The following is a 19,703-nucleotide window of genomic DNA, read 5'->3' on the forward strand; positions in this document are numbered from 1 at the left end:
AAAACCAAGGTTCAGAGAAAGAAGGTGCTGGGAGGACACGTGGAGACCAGGTGGCTCCAGGCCTGAGCTCCTGCCCTGCCCCTTCTGGTATCAGCCACCACTTCTCATCCTTCAGAAGCCTTGAGCCAGGCCTATGCTCTGCTCAGGTTGCTCCAGTTCCCTGTGCAGCTCTCCGCAGCCTCCAGGCCACTCCGAGGCCACCGCCGACACTTGTTGCCTTTCGCAGGCTTCGTGGCTCAAGGGCGCCCTCTGCTGCTTCTTTTGAAAATGGCATGCGGACTGGCTTGGAGACTCTGCCTGGGACCGCGTCCCTGGGACTGTGTTCACTCTTCCCAAAGGCACCGTTGCGCACACAGTGTCTCTGTTGGGCCCACGAGGTAGTGGAGGCCAGAACATTCACCTGGGCTTCAATACACCTGGCAATAACACCACCCCTTTGGGCCTTGTTTCCTCACCTGCAAAATGAAGGTAAATAATCGTCCCCACCTCCAGGGGGTGCTGAGGGGGATTAAGACCCACACTGATGTCCTCACTCCAGCCAAGGGGGGTGCAACCATTATGGGCATTTTTCAGGTGAGAAATTCACAGCTGGCCACGTGGAGCTCGCTCAGTGAACATAAGTGGTTATTAAGAGCACGAGATTCTGGCCTTCACACTTCTTGATTCAGCCAATATTGAGCACCTACTGGGTGCCACCCAGTGGCTGTTACTCCTAGCCCCCTGAACATAGGTCAGGGGCCTGGTCCCACCCTTGCTGTAGGACAGGTAGAGTGGGTAAGGCTCTGACAAAATAGTCCTTTCCACCCTAACCCTCGGAGACGTATTTTCCTTATTGGATTGGACTGACCTCAGTTCTGCTGGCTGGCTGTGACCCCGCCTCGCTTGGCCCCCGGCCTTCTCACCTGACACTCCCTTCCCTTGCGGCACAGAGCCGGGCCCAGGGGAGGTGCTCGGCTGGCAGGCAGTGAGCACCCACTATGTGCTAGGTGTCGTCTCAGGTGTTGGGGACACAGCAGAGGAGGAAAGAGTCTCAGCATGTTTCTCTGTTCCTNAGCCGGGCCCAGGGGAGGTGCTCGGCTGGCAGGCAGTGAGCACCCACTATGTGCTAGGTGTCGTCTCAGGTGCTGGGGACACAGCAGAGGAGGAAAGAGTCTCAGCATGTTTCTCTGTTCTCCCCCCCGTTCTGCACCTTCCACCACCCTCCAGGCCCCAGCGCAGAAGTGAGGCCCCAAAGATTTCAGGGGCAACTGGGAAAAAACAGAGAGGGCCCTGGTGTTTCACGCCACGTCGGGAGGGCTCACATTGCTGCGGTGGGGGCAGGTGGGGCTGTGTGAGCTCCTCGAGGGGAGTCATCATGTTGTCCTCCCAGTGAGGCTCACAGTGTGAGAAGCTCATCTTCCAGATGGGCACACCGAGGCACAGAGGACTCAGGGGCCGTGCCCAGGGTCACGTGGAACTGACATGGAGCCTGCCTTCCCGGGGCAAGGAAGCAAACACTTTCCGGAGCCTGGGTCAGTAGTAAGAAGCCGATGATGGGAATGAGCAGGACAGGGTCAGAAGGTGGGAGTCAGAAAAGGCTTCCCGGCGGGGCCAATCGGAGGGCAGCGGCAGGAGAAATGGAGGGAAGTTGAGGGCACTTGGGTCAGCTGCAGCAGGCACAAAGGCCCTGGGGCAGGAATGGGGTGCGCTGGGGCCGGCACTAACTCCTCAGAGATGACTGGATGCCAGATGTCGGATTTAGTGTAGGTCTTTCAAAAAACAAGCCGACAAATGCCTCCAAGGGTTTCAGATGCACTTAATCTTTTTTTTTTTTCATTACAATTAAGCAGAAAGCCTTGCATTATTATGGATGAGGCCAGGGCCGTGAGGGCGGTCCTACCTTTTCGAGGCAGCTGGGGCCCAGTGGAGCCCGCGGTGGATGTTTTAAATCTCTTTTTAATTAAGGAAGAAGCCCCAGCTTGCGTCAGGGATGAGCCGCTGGAGGGAGAGCCCGGGAGGAGGAGCCGGAGAGAGGGTGGGGCGCGGCGAGGTGGGGTGAAGGCGCCCCCTCCCTGCCACCCGCGTCCCGCCTGCCCGCCTGCCTGGAGCGCCAGGGCAGATTCTGGACTCTGGTGGGCTCCCGTCCTGGCTCCGGACCCAAGGCTCTCTGGGGCGCTTCGTGGGTCTCGGCCGTGGGGTGAGGGTGGAGTGAGAACCCAAGTCAGAGAAAGTAGGCACAGCACCTGGCAGCGGCCCGGCCTGCGGGAGATGGGGCTGAGCAGGCACCGCTGACCACCCCGTGCGGTGCGGATGCCCTGTGCACAGTAGGGGGTTTGGCCCTGGCCTCTAGAGGCTGTAGCGCCCTCTAGCTGTGACACCAAAAACGGTCTCCAGATGCTGCCCGCGTTTCCTAAGGGGTGGAGTTACCAGATAAAATACAAATTAAAAAAATACCAGTAATTTTTTAGTATAAATCCTCATGCAATATTTGGGACATACTTATACTACACAATTATCCCTTGTGTACTTGAAATTAAATGTAACTGGGGCATTCTGTTTTATGTTTTTTTCCCTTCCTGAATCTGACAACTCTAGGTAATGGGGTGGGGGTGGGGGGCAAAATCCCCCCCATTTGAGAAGTCGAGAGCCATGGTCATAGCTGTTACTAATCACCACAATAGCTCTGCCTTTCTGAGCAGACCCCTGAGAGCTGCTGGTTTCCTTTGTCCCTTGTGGCTGGGCTGGAGCCATGGGAGGGGGCTGCAGGATGCCCAGAGCCACAAGGACTGGTGGTCCTACTCTGCCTTCCACCAGCTGTGTGGGCTGAGCAACCTTCTTACCCTCTCTGAGCCTCTGTTTGCAAACTCACAGAGAGGACCACTGAAAGGGGGCTATCTGCCTTGACTCCCTTATTAGGATAAAGATTCGAATTTTCACCCAGGATAGTGACCTGTAACCCACAGCGCTCTCTTAAGGATGTGTTTCATTAAGTGGCAGGTGTCTGGGGAAGCCTGGCCCACAGCAGGCGCTTAGCAGGGCTAGGACTGTTATTACTGCCACCAGTGGCCACTGGAAGTAGATTCCAGCTAGTCCCCGAGGCAGGAGGTAAGCGGGGCTATCCTGAGCAAAACCGTGCGTGAGCTCCTGGAGGAGCCCAAGCCCTGAGGACGGGGACGTGTCTTCCCAGCTGTGGGCAGCTGACACGTGAGAGGGTCCACAGATGGGTGGCCACACAGCAGAGCAGATCAAAAGCTCAAGGCCCAAGTGGCATCTGGTCTTTGGGAAGCAGAGCGGCAGCGAGTGCCACCACGGACAGCTGAGGCTGTGCCTCTACCCAGGGAGTCCTCCTGGGAGGCCTGGCTGCCTCCTTCCCTGTGCTCCCCGGTGAGCTCCACAGCCAGCTCCATGTGGACCAGGTCTTTCCCGGGCCTGAGGGCAGCCAAGTGCTCTGGGATCTGGCACTGGCTGGGTGCAGAGATACCGGACAGCCACTGCCCTGCACACCTTTGGTGCCAGTGCAGGCTCAGCAAACCAGAGGGCGAGCTGCTCTGGACAGGGCAGGAGGGGAGCCCCTCCAATGGCCAGAGTGGGTGCTGGCCTCAGCCGAGAGGAAAGACAGGCGCCGTGATGATGACCCCCCAACACCTTGTATGGAGGGCCTACTGTGCCCCTACAGGTGTCAGCACCTGAGATTATCTAAGCAATACCCCGAAGGGGATTGCGGTGGCCCTGACTGAGTGGGGGAAACTGAGGCAAAGACATGCTGCACTACTTGCTCCTGATCGCATAGCTGCTGCCCAGGGCACACGCCCCGGAGGCAGTGCCGTGTTGGCTGTAGAATTCCCTTTGGTGACAAGCTGCACCACGTGCAAGGGTGACAGACAGGAAGTGGCCTCGGCTCTGTCCCGGAGCATTCCAGCCCTCACTTTGCAGAAACTGAGGCTCGGGGAAGTTCGTGCCTTCACCTTGGGTCTCCCCAGCGACTTCAGAGGAGGGTCTCAGAGGAGTTTTGGGCATGGCTTGGGCAGTTCGAAGCTCCTTGCTCAACAAAAGAGGTGACATATACAGAGGTTGGGGGCAGGGAAAGGACAGAAGCAGGAGAACTGACCGGTGCTGGCAGGGGTTGGGGGAGGACGAGGACGCTGGCGGGTGTGTGAAAAGGTACATGCAGCGGCTCCCTCACAGCTGGCATCCTTGGTCTGCCCGTGTGTTGTACATCAGTAAGAATGCAAACCTTTCTTGCAGACATGAAACAAATTTCCCCGACACAAGCACTTTTCACCCATGAGATCAGCAAGAATGAAAAAAGAAAAGGCCGTTACCACTGTTAGCTTAGTCATTCCCCACGTGGAGGATGCAGGGCCTTTGGCTGTGACTCCCGAGGTCACATGGCACAACTCTCAAAATGACAAGGCCGCACGCCCTCTGACCTAGCAGTGCTACTTCTGGGAATGTCCCAGGGCCAGGCTCCCTGGTGGGTGAAAGACGGGCTGGGGACGGTGAGACCCTGAGGGCGGGCTACACGAGGGAATACTGTGTCACTGTGCAAAAGGACGGGCACCATGGTCCACGAGGGAGGCCGTTCCCACACCTGCAGATCCGTGGAAGGAAGGGGGGGAAGAATGGCGGGTCTAATGCCACCATGCATGTTGGAAGAAGGAAAGGGATATGCCCAGGACCATGTCTGTGCATGCAGACGTAGAATATTCTGGAAGGAGACCCAAGGAAGCAGTAACAATGGCTGTCTCGAAGCAGGAGAGTGGCAAGGGGAGACTTACTTTTTACTATGTATTCTTTTGTACATTTTACATTCAGTACCACGAGGTATTTTACATATTCAGAAAATAAAGTAATGAAAAGGAGAATAAAGCATTTTCTGAAGGGGAGCTAACACAGACAGACAGACTTAGGAGGGAAGAAGGAGGAAGGTGGACCATGCTGCTGCAGGAGAACTCTGATTAAGGTGAAGGGGTGAGAGAGTAAACAGGCAGAGAGAGGCAGGAGCAGGGATGGGAATGCTCCTTCTCAGGAGAGTGGCCCAGTGTGTGGTCACTGGGCCCAGGGAAGTCGAGAGTGAAGTCCCCAGAGTCCTGGGGATGGGGACGCTGGGCCCAGCTGGTTCCTCCAGGCCAGAGACATTGGCCACTGAAGACTCCAGCCTGTCTGTTGGGCCCAGCTCTTGGCTAACCCCCAGCCACCTTGTTTTTCACAGCTTCTCCTCTTGGAGGCAGTCATGGTTACTGTTTCCTGTGTCTTCTTCCAGAGCATTTTCTGTCTACATGTGCAAACACTCTCCTGGGCATATTTGTTTCCTTTTTCCAATATGCGTGGTGGTATGAGATCTGTCGTTCTGCCCCTTGTTCCTTTCCCTAAACCATGTGTGTGAGACATGGCTCCCTAGCTGTTCAGACGGAGATGCCCGTCCTTTCTTACACCTTCATGGTCTCCCCTGCATGGCCCCCCATTCTGACTGACACATGGGCAGTGCGTGGTTAGGACGCTAGTGTGGGCTGCCAGGAGCTGAGGCCGGCTGTAGGGACTACAGGACTAGGACTTCAAGGACAGGCATCCTTGGGGCCTGTGCCTTCTTGGCCCACAGCCCCAGTCCCCACAGTCCCCCACTGGAACCTATAGCCCGAGTGCTGCCTGATGATGGTCCCTAGGACCTGCCCGCCCCCAAGCTGGGAGGGACTGAAGTGGGGCACTCAAGGAACTTAGGATACACAATTTAAGGGGGCCCCGTTCTCAGGGCCAGACACACCCTCACTCTCCTCATCTCGGCCCTGCCCAAGGTCATGCCCCTCCTAGCACAGCCCTCCAGCGCGACCAGGAGATGGACAGGTAAAAGGCCTGTCCCCTTGATCTGGGACAACTGTGCAGGGCCAGCTCAGCTCCAGAGCCCCAGTGCACGGAAGCCCAAGCCTCCCCTGGGTATTGGTCCTCAAGCATGCCCCAGGCTAGCCAACTTGACTGTGGCCCTCTCTGCTGTCCCTCCCTCCTCCCTCAGGACAGCAGGTGTGGGGCGGCATGGGTGGGGAGGTTAGCTTAAGCAGGACATGGGGCTAAATCCAGGCCATGAGCCAGGAGGGCTGCTGGCTGTCCCATGGGGACAGGGCGGGGCCAAGTTAAGTACCATCTGCTTCCGCATTTGAGACAGTCTGTGATTAACCACCCCTCCTTGGAGCAGGTGGGGGTCTCTCTGCCCTCTGAGCCCTTGCCTCCTGGGTTTCCAGCCAAGTCAACCTTTTCACCTTAGGCAGTCAGGCTCCAGCCCAGGTTTCATGTGAAAAGCAAGGATGCTGGCCCCAGAGAGTGGCGCTCGCCCTGGGCTACAGCCCTGCAAGTCGGATCACATGGAGGCTTAGACCCCTGGTCTGCACCGATTCTAATGCTCCCTACCCCTAATACAAGAAATTCTCGATACCGCACCTCAGCTGCCACAGCCCTGCCCGCCCCAGGGACCTCAGCTCCTCCTGCTTGGCTTCTCAGCCCTCATTCCCATCCCACTCCCCTCTTCACACTGCTCTTCGGCTCACCAAACTTGTTCCTGTCTCAGGGCCTTTGCATCCGCTGTTCCCTTTGCCTGGAGCACTGTTCCTGGCCTCCGTGTGGCTGGCTCTGATGTCTGTGCTACAAGAGGCCCCCACCTGCCTTGTGCACACTATGACACCACTTTAATTCCCTTTACTGCTGTCACCACACAACCCGCCAGTCTGGCTCTCTGTTCACACACTCGTGTTTGCCTCTCCTGCATGGGGGCAGGGGCTCTGAGCCGTCCACGGCCCTTCCCTGGGGCCTGGTGCAGAGCCTGGCCCAGAGCGGATGCCCAACAGCTGCCTGCCGGTCAGCCGGAAGGTTGCGGGGGAACACAGCTCTGGTCTCGGCTCTGTTCCCTGCGGGGAGGGGGTACAGGGCAGGCAGCGAGGATCCCCGTGGGCAGGAAGCTGCAGCCCACTGCACAAATGGAACGCAGAAGCTCAGTACGCTAAGACAGTGACCTTGGCCATGTTCTACCTTGATGTGGACCCCACCATGCCGCCTTCCTTTCAAACGTATGAAGCCCCCCCCACATTCTGAAAATGGCTCAAAATGTATTAGCCGAATGGATGCCTTTATCCTTCCCGTTACATAGAGCTCCCAGCCCCCACTGGAGTAAACCCAAATTCCCTGCCCCACCATCCGGCTGCTTCTCTCCTTGACCACCTGCTGTTCTTCTTCCCATTTCTTCCTTTCCCCACTGTCTCCCAGACCAGCTCTCCCAGGCTTGCTTGCTTCCCTGGTGCCATCCCTGGGCCACGGTTTTCCGTCGTAGCACGTGGCAGTCAGCACTCAAGTGTCTGTTCTGAGTAACGCTCACCTCTCTCTCACTCTCCAAGCTCCACGCGGTCAAGAAGCATGACTCCTTTGCTCCTGTCTGAAGTCCTGTATCTGGGCCTGGATCGGCGCACAGTAGGGATGCAATCAATGTTTGTATAATGAGCAGTCTCTTGACCAACTCTGCCCGCAGCGTTGGGCGGCTGGAACCAAGAGTTCACCCTAGAAGGCGTGATGCATTGTGACTCATCTTCGCTGCGGCCTGCAGCTAGCCTCAGGCCTCCTGACATCAATCAAAAACGGGCATCGTGACTGCCAGCCCCCAAACACCCCATGCCTGGGTTACAGGCCGAGTAGAGGAGAGGATCTGAGCCCCCCTCCAAGGAAAGTGGGGGAAATGCCTGGACGGTCAGGGGCGTCAGGGAAGGCATACCCGTGTCCCTAGTCGCCACCATCACCATCGTCACCTGATCGGCAGAAGAGACTAAAGACCCCCCCCCAGCATTGGCAAGATCCCAACAGTGGGCTGTCCTCCCAAACAGACGGCCAGTCCTCCTTAAGACGGCCAAGGTCACAAAGACAGGAGCTTCTGAGAAATTGTCACAGTCAGAGGAGCCAGAGGGGATGTGACAAGAAATTGTAAGGTGGGCTCCTGGGACAGCAAAGCGGCCTGAGGGGAGAACAGGAAAGCTGAACAAAGCAGGGACATTACTGGTAATAATGCATCCGGACCAATTCAGGGCTTGTGACCAAGGGACCGAGCTGACGCAAGCCTTAACTAGAGGGGAAACTGTAAATGTGAAACTGCCCTTTCTATAAATCTAAAACTGTTCTGAAAAATAGTCGTTAAAACACATGAATAAGCCACCAAGCCCGGACAGAGTCTCCATCTCCTGGTGCCCTTCCCAGCTAGTCCCAGGCGGCCCCAGAAGGACAGTGCGCTGGGACCAGCCCGGCCCAGGAGGCTGTCTCCATGATGACACTGTTATTGGCTGGGGCTGGTGCTGGCACCCTCTGGGGAACCCCAGAGACCACACCGGCCCCCGAGGTGGCCCCCGCAGGAAAGCCCACAGCTCCAGACTGACTTCCCCAGCACCTGCACCTGCCGCCACAGCGGGAAGGTACAGAGGGCCAGGGCAGACGGGAAACCCTGTCCACTGGGCACCATCTTTAGTGCCAATCTAGCTCAGATCACTCTCGAAACCTGACCCGGGAGATGTCCCCACTCATCACTCCATTTTACAGATAGGGAAGCTGAGGCTTTGATACGTGAAGTGACTTGTACGAGGTTGCAGTCAGGGACACACGTGGGATCTGAACTCAGATCCCTCTGACCCCAGAGCCAGGTCCCCAGTGTTCTCAAACTTGAGCAGACACTGGAATCCCCCAGAGGGTTTGTTAAAGCCCCCCCCACCGAGTTTCTGACTCAGTAGATCTGGGAGAGGCCCACATGTCTGACCAGTTCCCAGGTGATGTGAGCCCGCAGGTCTGGTGGCCCTACCGTGCTGTTCCTAGGGCCGTGCCACCCGCTGCTGACCTGGAGAGAACCACTCATCCCTCCCCTGTCTGCTGAGCCAAGCCCCTCCCAACCGGCCAGTGAGAGCGGCCCTGTGCCTCAGTCTCCCCGCTGTGAAGTCACCTACACTGTCCAGCTGCAGTAAGCATGAAATAGGTGAATGGAGAGACACCATTCTGGGAGCAGCACCTGGCTCACCGCGATCCCCGTCCCATGCCAGCCCTTCCAACAGAGGGCACGGGGCAGGAGGCACTCTTTGGACAGCAGAGCATTCCCACATGTCACAGCTGCCACGGCCAGACCCTTGAGCAGCAGGACCCCACTCCCAGTGCTCCGCTGTACCCACTCTCCTTTGGGACCAGAAACAGAAGGATTTCGGCACAGCTGTCTTCTTCTCTGCCGTGTCGTGCCCTCCACCAGTTCCCACCTCGGGCTGAGTCTTTGCTGTCAGACCGGAGAAGTACCTTCCTGCCCTGCACGTGCAGGGCTCAGGGGTGAAGTGACTTGTGGTGGGGTGAAGAGTGTCCCCACAAATCCACATCCACACGACCCTTAGAAGGTGACCCTATTTGGAAATAAGGTCTTTGCAGATGCGATTCATTAAGAATCTTGGGATGAGATCACCCTGGATTTAAGGCTGGCTGTAAGTCCAAAGACTGGTGTCTTTCTAAGAGAAAGGACACAGACAGACACAGGGAGGAGGCCATGTGAGGACGGAGGCAGACACAGGAGGACGTGGCCACATGCCCAGGAGCGCCTGGAGCCCCCAGGGGCAGGGAGACACAGGGAGGACTTCAGAGGCAGCGTGGCGACCCTGCTGACGCCTTGATTTAGGACTCGTAACCTCTAGACTGTGGGGGAACACATTTCTGTTGCTTGAAGCCCCTCAGTGTGTAGTAATATGTTACGGCAGCTCCAGGAAACTCTGACACCATCTCATAGACTGTGAAGATGAACGAGAACGTGTTGATAACGTTTCTGGCTACAGTAATTGCTTCAAATGTCAACTTAAAACGTTTCCTTCAGAAGCGGCCATACCAGTGGTGGTTGCAGTGGCCGAAGCAAGGCCTCTGGAATGAGCCTGCCTGGGTTCAGATCCCACCGGGTCCCAGCTGTGTGGCCTCGGGCCAACTGCACTGCCTCTCTGTGCCCTGGCTTCCTCCTCTGGAAACTGGGGATCCCAGGAGAACTCACTCGGTTGTCATGGAGACAGGGGAGTGGATCCACACAGAATATGCACAGAAAAGGGCTCTGCTCAGGCTTAGCCCCCAGTAAGAATTCACCATGTATTCTAATTACTTGACTGGGTCATTCTGATTTCTGGAATTTATCCCAAAGAAGTAATAATTAAAAAAATCAGAAATCAAAGATGTTCAAAATGGCACTATTTACAAAAGCAACGAGTTGGAAACCACCCGAAGACCAACGCTTGGTGGGATGTGACACAGGCGTTAGAGAGTGTGGAAAGACACATACCAGTGGCAGCCAGACATGATACACAGACACGTCGCAGTCCCACAGTGGGGTAACACCATGCCTGCAGGCACAAGGGCCCAGGCGGCAAGGGCCGGGAAGGTAACGTGGACAACAGTGTGCAGGGGAGGGGCCGAGGGGCACCTGGTGCTTTGCAGTGGCTGCACTGTGGCCGGTCCATTAAGGGAGGGGGAGGGTCTGGGGCTTCTGGGCTCGCGGGCCTGGGTCCTCTTGGTTAAGCATGGAGAGAGGGTCCTGTGCTCGGCTCCCTGCCCCTCACCCCTTCCCCCTGCCTGTCTCACCCAAGAGACCTGCCACCTCCAGAGATCAGGGCTGGGTAGAGGGCGGGCAGCCCAGGGCCGGTGGCAGGCCCTGACGAGCAAACCTCGCTGCTCCAGCAACATTCCAGCCCTTCGCTCCTCCAAGGCCTGGCTGGAAGGTGGCCCTTTTAAAAGCCCCCCAGTACAAGGAGCATTCAGCCTGGTCCTGGGCTCTCAGCAGAGAAGGGGAAATGGGGGGGCACTGGATGTTCCCCAGGGACTCTCAGGGTCTACACTCTTGGGGTCTCCTCCCCAGGGTGGATCCCAGCCTTGGGCTGGAAGGAAGCGGCCCCGAGGGTCCCTCCAGGGCCTTGGTTGACTTGTCAAAGATGTCCTGGCCAAAAAGGTGGAGGCACCAGCAGCCAAAAGTGGAGGCACCCCCTGTCCATGGAGGAATGGATAAGCCAAACGTGGTGTATACACACAGGGAATATAAGTCGGCCTTAAACAGGAAGGCTATTCTGACACCCGCTGCAGCACGGTTGAACCAGGGAGGAATCTTGAGGACACTATGCTGAGTGAAATAAGCCAGTCCCGAAAGGAGGGGTACCGTATCACTGCAGGCATGGGAGGCCCTTAGAGGAGGCAAATTCACAGGGACAGGAGGTGGGATGGTGGGAGATGGGGCTGGGGGAGGGGCTGAGGAGTTGGTGGGGCTGGGACAGCGGAGAAGGTCTGGAGGTGGACGGTGGGGACCCCTGTGCAACAACATGACTGTCCTTAGTGCCCGGGCACTGTACACTCAAAAATGGTTAAGACAGCAAATTGTATGTTACATGTCTCTTACCACGGTTAAAAACCCAAACAGAAAGCTTGTCCTGAATGCCTACTCTGTGCCCAGCACTGGGGACACTGCCGCAAAGTCTAAGGGAGGAGGGTCCTTGAGCACCAGGGGCTCAGTCTGGTTGCAACCACTGGCCCTCCACCTCCACAGATGCTTGCTTGACAAACGCCCCCGACTCCTGCGTGGGCTCAGCCTGCAGCCTCAGGGGAGCCAAGTCCTGGAAGGGCATGGGTTGCACACGGCTCTCCAGCATCTCAACCCCACTATGCCAACGACACCCTGATTTTCTCCAGGGGAACCACTGCCCGCACTTGCGCATCCTCTTGGAGGAACTGTCCATCAAGATGCCCCACCCCCTGGCCAAGGGGGCGGAGCACAAGGCCTAAGCTGGGCCAACCAGATGCTCTCCTGAGCTCACTGCGTCCAAGCAGCCCGACCCAAGCGGGTCCTTCACTCTGGCCTGGACCTTCCCACAACCCTGGCCTCCTGCGGCGAAGGGACAGGGCCAGGGGCACCCCTGAAACATCCAGTAGGTGAGTCAGCATTGCTGGGCATGCCACACATGGGCCAAGGGCCATGAGAACAACTCCTGGATTTCAAGCTGGGGAGCATTTGTTGCTGAATAATGGGCTTCAAGGGGAGAGGTCTCTGTGGGGGCCACGTGAGTCTGAGGTGCCTCTGGGTCATCTAGATGCCGGACAGAAAGTTCTAGGGCACAGGACAGGTGTCTGGGCTGCCTCTGCCAACACCTACCACATTCCACAGTGATTTTGTGTCCTTCCAGGACCTTCTCCCTATTGGTCTTCCCCAGCACCCAGCAAGCCGGACCTCCTATGTCCGTGATGACAGGCCCACAGGGTAGAGAGCAAACACCCCTGGCGTGTGCCTGTCAGGGGCTCTTCTTCCCTTACTCTCCACGGTTGGGGTTAATCCCCCTGAGCTTATAAGCCAAGGCCCAGGAGCACTGCGACCTTCCCACATCACTCACCTGCCAGTGACAGGGAAGGCCTGCAGGGGTGCTCAGAGTCAGAGCAAGCATTTATAAGGCACCTGCTGTGTACAGATGTTGCCTTAAGTGGTGGTTCCCCCCTCCCAGGGTGTACCCGCCCCCTCTCTCCAGCCTCATTCCTTCACCTCCCCCCTCCCCAGCCCCAGAAGAGCTGGTGGGGGAGCTGCCCCCCTTACCTTTCAGGCAGGACAGCTTAAGCCCCATGGCAGCGCCTCTGCGGGCCTGTGGAGAGAGAAGGGGCTTGTTGGTGCTGGCCACGTGCGGCCCGCCCCACGGGTACACAACAGGAAGCAGTGGGGAGAGAAACCGCCAGGGCCTGGTGAGGTCAGGGTGCGTGCTGACTACATCTGAGCTGAGTTTGCTCAAAGATGAGTCTGTGCTGGTGGAAAAACTTTCATGCGCCTCAGAGCTAAGTATACGGGAGATCTGGAGTGTGGGTGCGGCTGAGGGGAGGGTGTGGTGGGGGGCTGACCTGGCCTTTTCTTTTAGGGGCTGCAGACAGTGGCCGGCTTCAGCAGTAGGGACAGGAGGACGTGAGGCTCCTTGGCCAGGCTGCAGGGCAGCCCCGAGGCCACCATGATGGGCTTACCTTCTGTGAGGGCACTGCCCCTCATTTAAAATGCACGTTCTATGGAGATCTAACAGATGAAGGGCATCTGGGCCTCAGTCCACAGGAGTTAAAACGGCCCCTGCCAGTGTTCCCACAGTCTGCCAGCAATAGGATGAGTCCTTAGCCTTCGGTGCGAGGAATGAAATGGGCAGCAGCTGACCGTGCTCAGCACCTGTGTGCTCTGACGACCCTCAGTGCCGGCTGGGGGGCTGGGAGGTGCCACCACCATCCCCACTCACAGACAGGGAAATCAAGGCTCAGGGAGCTGCCGTTCCAACCTGGGGTGGCCCCAACCTCCACCTGGGGCCTGTGAGGCTCTGCAGGCCCTCCTGGGGAAGGGGAGGCTCATCCCTCCATTCATAGGGAGCTGCTTGTGTGCCATGCTGGCTGGGGGCGAGGGTAGAGGGTGGCCACGAGAGCCGCCCCTCGGATCTCCAACGTGGGTGTGTGACCGAGGCCCAGCGTTGTGCCCTGGAACCCGTCTTCTCCTTGCCCTGCACAGAGGCTGGCATCTAGGGCTAGGAAATGCTGGGGTTCCCCAGGCACAGACTACCCAGGCTGTGCTGGTAGACCAGCAGCCCCCCCCCCCCAGGAGCTTGTTAGCAATGCAGCATCTCAGGCACACCCAGACGCACTGAGCCAGAATCGGTATTTTAACAAGGCCCCCCGGGAGTCATGTGCCTGTGAAGGTCGGAGACACTTGCTCGCTCTGGGCCAGAAATTGTGGAACCTTAGGATGGAAGACGGGGATGCGGATGGTGTGTGTGTAAGGGGACAGTGAGGGTGCGGAGAAGCAGCTGGAAGTCTGGGAGACATGCAGGCTTAGGAGATGGGACCAGGAGGGGCTGGCTTAGAGAAACCCAAGGCAAGGGTTTCAATTTTATCCAGGTTGGGTTTGTGGGACAGGTAGGAGAGGGGGCCTGGAGGCAGCTGCCAGGAGACAGGGTGGGGGGACTGGGGACAAGGCAGAGAACATGAGTGAGTGGGAGGGAGAGAGACAGGGCAGGAGAGGGACAGACACTGGGGCAGTGTCTCTTGACTTGCTGGCAGGCCCTGGAGCTGTGTGCCCTCCTGGAGAGCCTGGCTCAGCCAGGTGACCACAGGTGGGTTCCTCAACCAACCTAGCCTTCACTTTCCTCATCTTTAAAATGGGGATGATGCTCTTGGGGGCTCACTGAGCAGCATAAGGACTGAATTATCAGGAGGGCACACGGCTCAAGCCCGGCAAGTGTCTGATGCTAGTACTTATGACAGCCACAGAGGGAAGACAGGTAGTGGATTCCAGCGGGAGCCTTTCTCCACGGCCATGCTACCTGGCCCGTGGTTTTGGGCCAGCAGCATGGGACCACCAGGAGCTTGTGGGAGGTGCCGGCTCTCAGGCCGCACCCCGCCGGCAGGCTCGGGGGCTGGATCTCAGCAAGACCCAGGGGATGCTCATCACTGCGGCAGACACTGAGCCCTGCCTCTGACAATACCGTGAATTCGCCTGGGCACTTAAGGAGATACAGATGCCTGGGTACCCCCCAGAGATTCTGGGGTAATTGGCCTGGGCTGTGGGCCTGGCACTGGGATTTTTTAAAAGCTCCCTAGGGGATTCTAATAACGTGCAGGATGCGATGCCAAGGAGAGGGTAGACTTCAGGGGGAGAGGAAGGGCCAGGCCTATGGGAGTATCGGGTGTTATCTCTTGAGTGTTCCCTGTGCGCCCCTCAGAGCCCCTGGATGGAGATTGCTGGTCAGTTAATGCTTGCCACAGCCTTGAGAGGTTGGGACCATCCCCATCCCCATTCCACAGAGGAGGAAACAGAGGAATAGGAAGGTTAGTTAATTTGTACAAGGTTGTATGGGTAGCAAGAGGTGGGGTCAGGATTCAAACCCAGCACTTTGGACCCTAGAGCGACAACATTTTCAACTCCAGGGTTCCCTGGGGTTGGGCGTGGGGGGTAAGCAGGGGGTGGCATAGACCTTATTACCTCTGTCTCTCCCAACCCGCCCCAGGCTGGGTCTCCGCTCCAGGGAGTCTGCAGCCCTGAGGTCAGGCTCATGAACACACCCAGGACCCCCACTGACCATGGTGAGCAGCTCACACATCACGGCCTAGTACAGACACGCCGTGCACAGTGCACCCCGACTTCACTGTGCGCTTACTGGCGTCCCATCCCAGGGTTTAGGCAGTGATTTACGGGGAAGGCCTCCCAGAGGACGTGAGGTTAGGACTTGGCTGTAAAATGCCCCAGAAAAAGCACCGCGGTGCTGTGGGCTCAGGGAGATGACATAGTCAGGGTAGGGGCGCTGAGGCTGAAAGGTGGGAGCTCATGACGGATTGTTGTGTTTGTTTGAGAAATCCTGGGCGCCTGGGTGGCTCAGTCAGTGAGGTGTCTGCCTTCGGCTCAGGTCATGACCCCAGGGTCCTGGGATCGAGTTCCCCATTGGGCTCCCTGCTCAGCAGGGAGCCTGCTTCTCCCTCTCCCTCTGCCTGCTGCTCCCCCTGCCTGTGCTCTCTCCCTCTCTCTGACAAATGATTAAAATATTAAAAAAAAAAAAAAAAAAGCAGCAGCAGCTGCACCAGGGTCAGGCAAGGTCACATCAAGGGGTCATGTCTGTGTGCAGCGATTCTGTGTTTGCTTTCTAATTCCCAAATGGAGAATTTTCCCACACTGACGTCTCTTGTCCCAGCGCACAGGCCGTAACTCTGGTTGGTCACTCTGCCTCTACCTGCCCTCAGGACAGAAGGTAGGCAGCAGGTGGGGAGTGGCCCCGAGCAACAAGGAAGAACCAGGGTCCAAGAGCTGTGTGACCTCAGGCAAGTCATTTCCCCCTCTGAGCCAGAGGTGCTGAAGTTCGGGTCCCCCCAGGCTCCTTGTCCTCGGCTGTCAAAGAGGGACCCTGCCACCAGCACTCCAGTGAAGGCGCTGCATTAGAAGACCACCCCAGGGGCGGCCCGTGGAGTGGACCCTGGTTTGGGCTGCCGTTTCAGGAGACGCTTCCAGGGGTGGTGCACTCCACTCCCTCTGTGATCGGGCTGCTGGTGGAGGGCCAGCCTGGCCAGAGACTGCAGACAGAGCCCGTGAATGGGCCGAGCCGTTTGGGGGGAGGACTTGAAGCCTGCGTGAATGGAGGCCCGACTGCCGGGACGAAGGCGGCTTCTACCTTAAACTCCCTTGCTAGCGGCACCACGGCAATGAGAGCTGACAGATATCCGGCTAATGCTTTTAAGAGGCCAAGTCCTGGGCCGAGATTATTATAAAAATCACTCCACTCAACCTAACAGTGCCCTAAGAGAGAAACATTACTGCCACCCCATTCTACAGCCGGGGGGATGGCGCTCCGAGGGGTCCCGGCGGTGCTCGGCTTCAGGGCCCCATCATCCTATACGCCGCAGCTCTGCCCTCTGTTTGTTAAAAGGTACAGATTTCTGCAATGAGGAAAAAGAGATTTAATGGGAGGGGAGCAAAGATCTAGTGGGAGGGGTCCCCCTTCGCTCAGCAAGATGGCACAAGTGCAGTCAGGCCCGGGAGAACCGCTAGTTTACGTATAAATGTTCTCTCTTTCACACTTTTGCAGGAGTGTGAAAAACCTCCCTTTCATATCGCATCGGGCTGTTTCTGTTCTCTTGGAGATATCAGATTGTTAATTATTTGCACAACAGCTTGAAGTAGGACAGGTTCTTTCCTGCACCCAGGCATAAAAACCGCTCTACCGCCAAATGGCCACCACAGGACCCTCTCTAGTGGCAGGACGGCAATGCTGCACACTTCCTCCTGCACGGGCTGCCTCTCCTCTGAGCCACTGAGAGAGATGGGTATCAGCTGCTTTGCACACCACACGGCGTTCTCGAAAAGCATGAGCATCTCCAGGGGAAGGACATACTTGGCCAAGTTGTCTGTGACGGTTTTTACAGCCCCTGGAAGAAACTACCGGCCCACTGCAGTGAGCGTGTCCCGGCTCACTTTCTACACGTTTGCGCTGTGGGGAAAAGCAAGCCAGCGTGTTCTCGGCACAAAGTGAAAAGTACTTCCGATGTGGCGCTGCCTGCCCAAGACACAGAACCACTGACAGCGGGGGGGGGGGCGGGGGGGACCCCACTTCTTGGAAGTCTGGCCCCAGTGCAGGCTGAGGCTGGGCTCCGGAGTGTGAGGGGATGTCTTTCCAGAGTGAATGATACATACCCAGAGCTGGAAGGGGCGGGCCAGAGGTAAAAGGCTCCAGATAAAATATTCAATGCCCAATTTCTGCATGGGACATACTCAGACCCCAAATCCTTCACCATTAATCTGCAATTCAAACTTAACTGGGTGTCTGTGTTTTTTTTTTTTTTTTAAGATTTTACTTTTAAGTATTCTCTACACCCACTGTGGGGCTTGAACTCGCGACCCCGAGATCAAGAGTCGCAAGCCAGGTGCATCCTGTATTTTGTTTGTGAAATCCGGCAGCTTTCCATGGAGGTGGTCTTGGTGCTCACATGGGTTTCCTACATGAGGACTTGGAGGCCCAGAACAGGGAAAGTGAGTACAAGGCTGGGTCCGGCAAGGCTGGGTCCGGCTGGGAGTCTGATGTTGGTCTCCGAAGAGCTACCTCCTGGATGGAGTCGGAATGGCCCTCGGGAGGTCATGACTCACCGCAGCAGCGTGGCACCTCGGGTGCTTCACAAAGGCCTCCCTGAAGCCCAAGGAGAGGGCGTGGGGTGAAGAAGTGTAGTTGAGGAATGTGACAGTTGGGCTGGGTGTGTGCACCCACCAAGTGAGGATGGAACCGGGTGCCACTTCCAGCCAGGGACGTGGGCAATCTCTCCACGCCTGTCTCCTCCCTGCAAACACGGGAAGAAGGTTCTAACAGGCTGGCCACCCTGGGCTCCCAGTAGGCACAGGGAACATCTCGGTTTTCTTCCTTCTTTAGAAAAGGCACTTGCTTTTTGTAACAGGATTAGAATTCCTGCAATTCCAGCCAAAGGGTCTGTGCTGGGAGCAGATGCTACAAGCGTTAACATGCCTCCCATCCTGGTACACAGAGTGCAAACATGAGCATCTCCCTGGCCTTAGCCCATGGACCTGCAGGAGGCTGCGAGCTCCTCTCTCGGGGGGAAGCGGGGACAGCTGCTTGGCCCACAGCCGCTCACCAACAGGAAGTGAAAAACGATGGGGGCGGGGAGGCAAAGGCACCCACTGAAATCCCCACCTACTTTTCTGTCATGGAGAAGGGTCCGGGGCCACCTGGGGTCCAGCTTTGGCTTTCCTGCGATTGACCATGTAACTCGCAGCAAAATACCCGCCCACTGCCCGCTCTGAGCCTCTATGTAATCAAGCTCAATGCTTATGGTTTGTGTACCTTTTCATATGTTATATGTCAATAAAAATGTTTATTTAAAAATAAGGGGTATGCTATTAGAAGTCAAGTTAATGATAAACTAACCACAGGGTTAGTTTAAAAAATACGCAATTCGGGGCACCTCAGTGGCTCAGTTGGTTAAGCGCCTGCCTTTGGCTTGCATCAGGATCTCAGGGTCCTGGGATCGACCCCATGTTGGGCTCTCTGCTGAGCAGACAGCATAATTTTCCCTCTCCCTCTGCTTGCCATTCTGCCTACTTGTGCTCTCTCTGTCAATAAGTAAATAAAACCTTTAAAAAATACATGCAATTAAAAATATTTTTTTAGGGGCACCTGGGTGGCTCAGTCCGTTAAGCATCTGCTTTCGGCTCAGGGCATGATCTCAGGGCCCTGGGATTGAGCCCCACAATCGGGTTCCCTGCTCAGCCAGGGAGCCTGCTTCTCACTCTCCCTCTGCCTCCCGCTCTCCCTGCTTGCTCTCAATCTCTGTTGAATAAATAAATAAAATCTTAAAAAAAATTTTTTTAAAGTAGGCTCCACACCCAATGTGGTACTCGAACTCACAACCCTGAGATCAAGAGTCTTATGCTCTTCTCACTAAGCCAGCCAGGTGCCCCCAAAAACATGCAACTGTTTTTTCACAACAGCCTTGATGACAGGAGCCACAAACTACGAGCCTACAGCAGTGAGTACCTGCCCGCTCACCTCCTGAAGTTTTTTGGATGTGGCACTGCCTCTGGGAGACATGGGACCCACTGCTGGCTCCAGAGGGCGACTGCTGCTGGGAGGGGCAGGAGGACATTCCTGGGGGAAGTTCTGTTTCTGGATCTGGTATACACTTTTGATGTGCACATATTACCATGTGTATATTATATGTTCATAAGATTTTAATGGGGCGGAGGTGTTGCACTTGCTGGTCCCAGAGGCCTGGCCTGGCCCCTGCCATATTCAAGAGCAATTCACTGTGAGGGCTAGGGGTTCAAGGCCTGCCCTTGCCACTTACCCGCCCTATGACCTTCACAAACCTCCGTGTCCTCATCTGTAAAATGGGGATAACACCACTACTTGGTCAGAGGATGAAAAGGGACTGGCTCTTAACCGCAGGGTCTGGAACACTGCAAGGGCTCGGTACACATTAAATAGCACTGCTCCCTTTCCACGCCCACTGAGGAGAAGTTCCCAGCTCCAGTCTTCAGAGGTGACCTAAACTCCGGCTCAGTGCCCACTGAGTTGCACCCCACAAGCAAGGGAAGGGCTTCCAGGGAGAGGAGATTAGGTGGTGAAGCTTTTGGCCTCCTTGGGGCTTGCAAAGGGATTAAGTCTTTCCATAAATACACCGCTGGCCTCCCTCCCTCCCTCCCTTCCTCCCTCCCT

At 56.7% G+C, this 19,703-nt stretch overlaps 1 protein-coding gene across 2 annotated transcripts in view; it reads right to left on the bottom strand.

Moving 5' to 3' along the window:
- The window catches only part of C12H16orf74 (chromosome 12 C16orf74 homolog), a 29,381-nt gene extending 9,731 nt beyond the window's left edge, over positions 1–19,650 (bottom strand). Inside the window, exons 1-3 of one of the 2 annotated variants that reach the window (XM_011229740.3) lie at positions 19,035–19,649; positions 17,624–17,811; positions 12,572–12,617 (exon numbers count right to left, since the gene is read on the bottom strand). In XM_011229740.3, coding sequence (XP_011228042.2) covers positions 12,572–12,617; positions 17,624–17,811; positions 19,035–19,191 — 391 coding nt within the window. In that variant the 5' untranslated portion in view covers positions 19,192–19,649. Of the gene's footprint in view, positions 1–12,571; positions 12,618–17,623; positions 17,812–19,034 lie in introns of both variants that reach the window. The other variant, XM_034637821.1, reaches the window with a different exon arrangement.
- Between the last annotated feature and the right edge of the window lie 53 nt (positions 19,651–19,703).

Source organism: Ailuropoda melanoleuca, chromosome 12 (assembly GCF_002007445.2).
Source record: "Ailuropoda melanoleuca isolate Jingjing chromosome 12, ASM200744v2, whole genome shotgun sequence".
Lineage (NCBI taxonomy): Eukaryota > Metazoa > Chordata > Mammalia > Carnivora > Ursidae > Ailuropoda > Ailuropoda melanoleuca.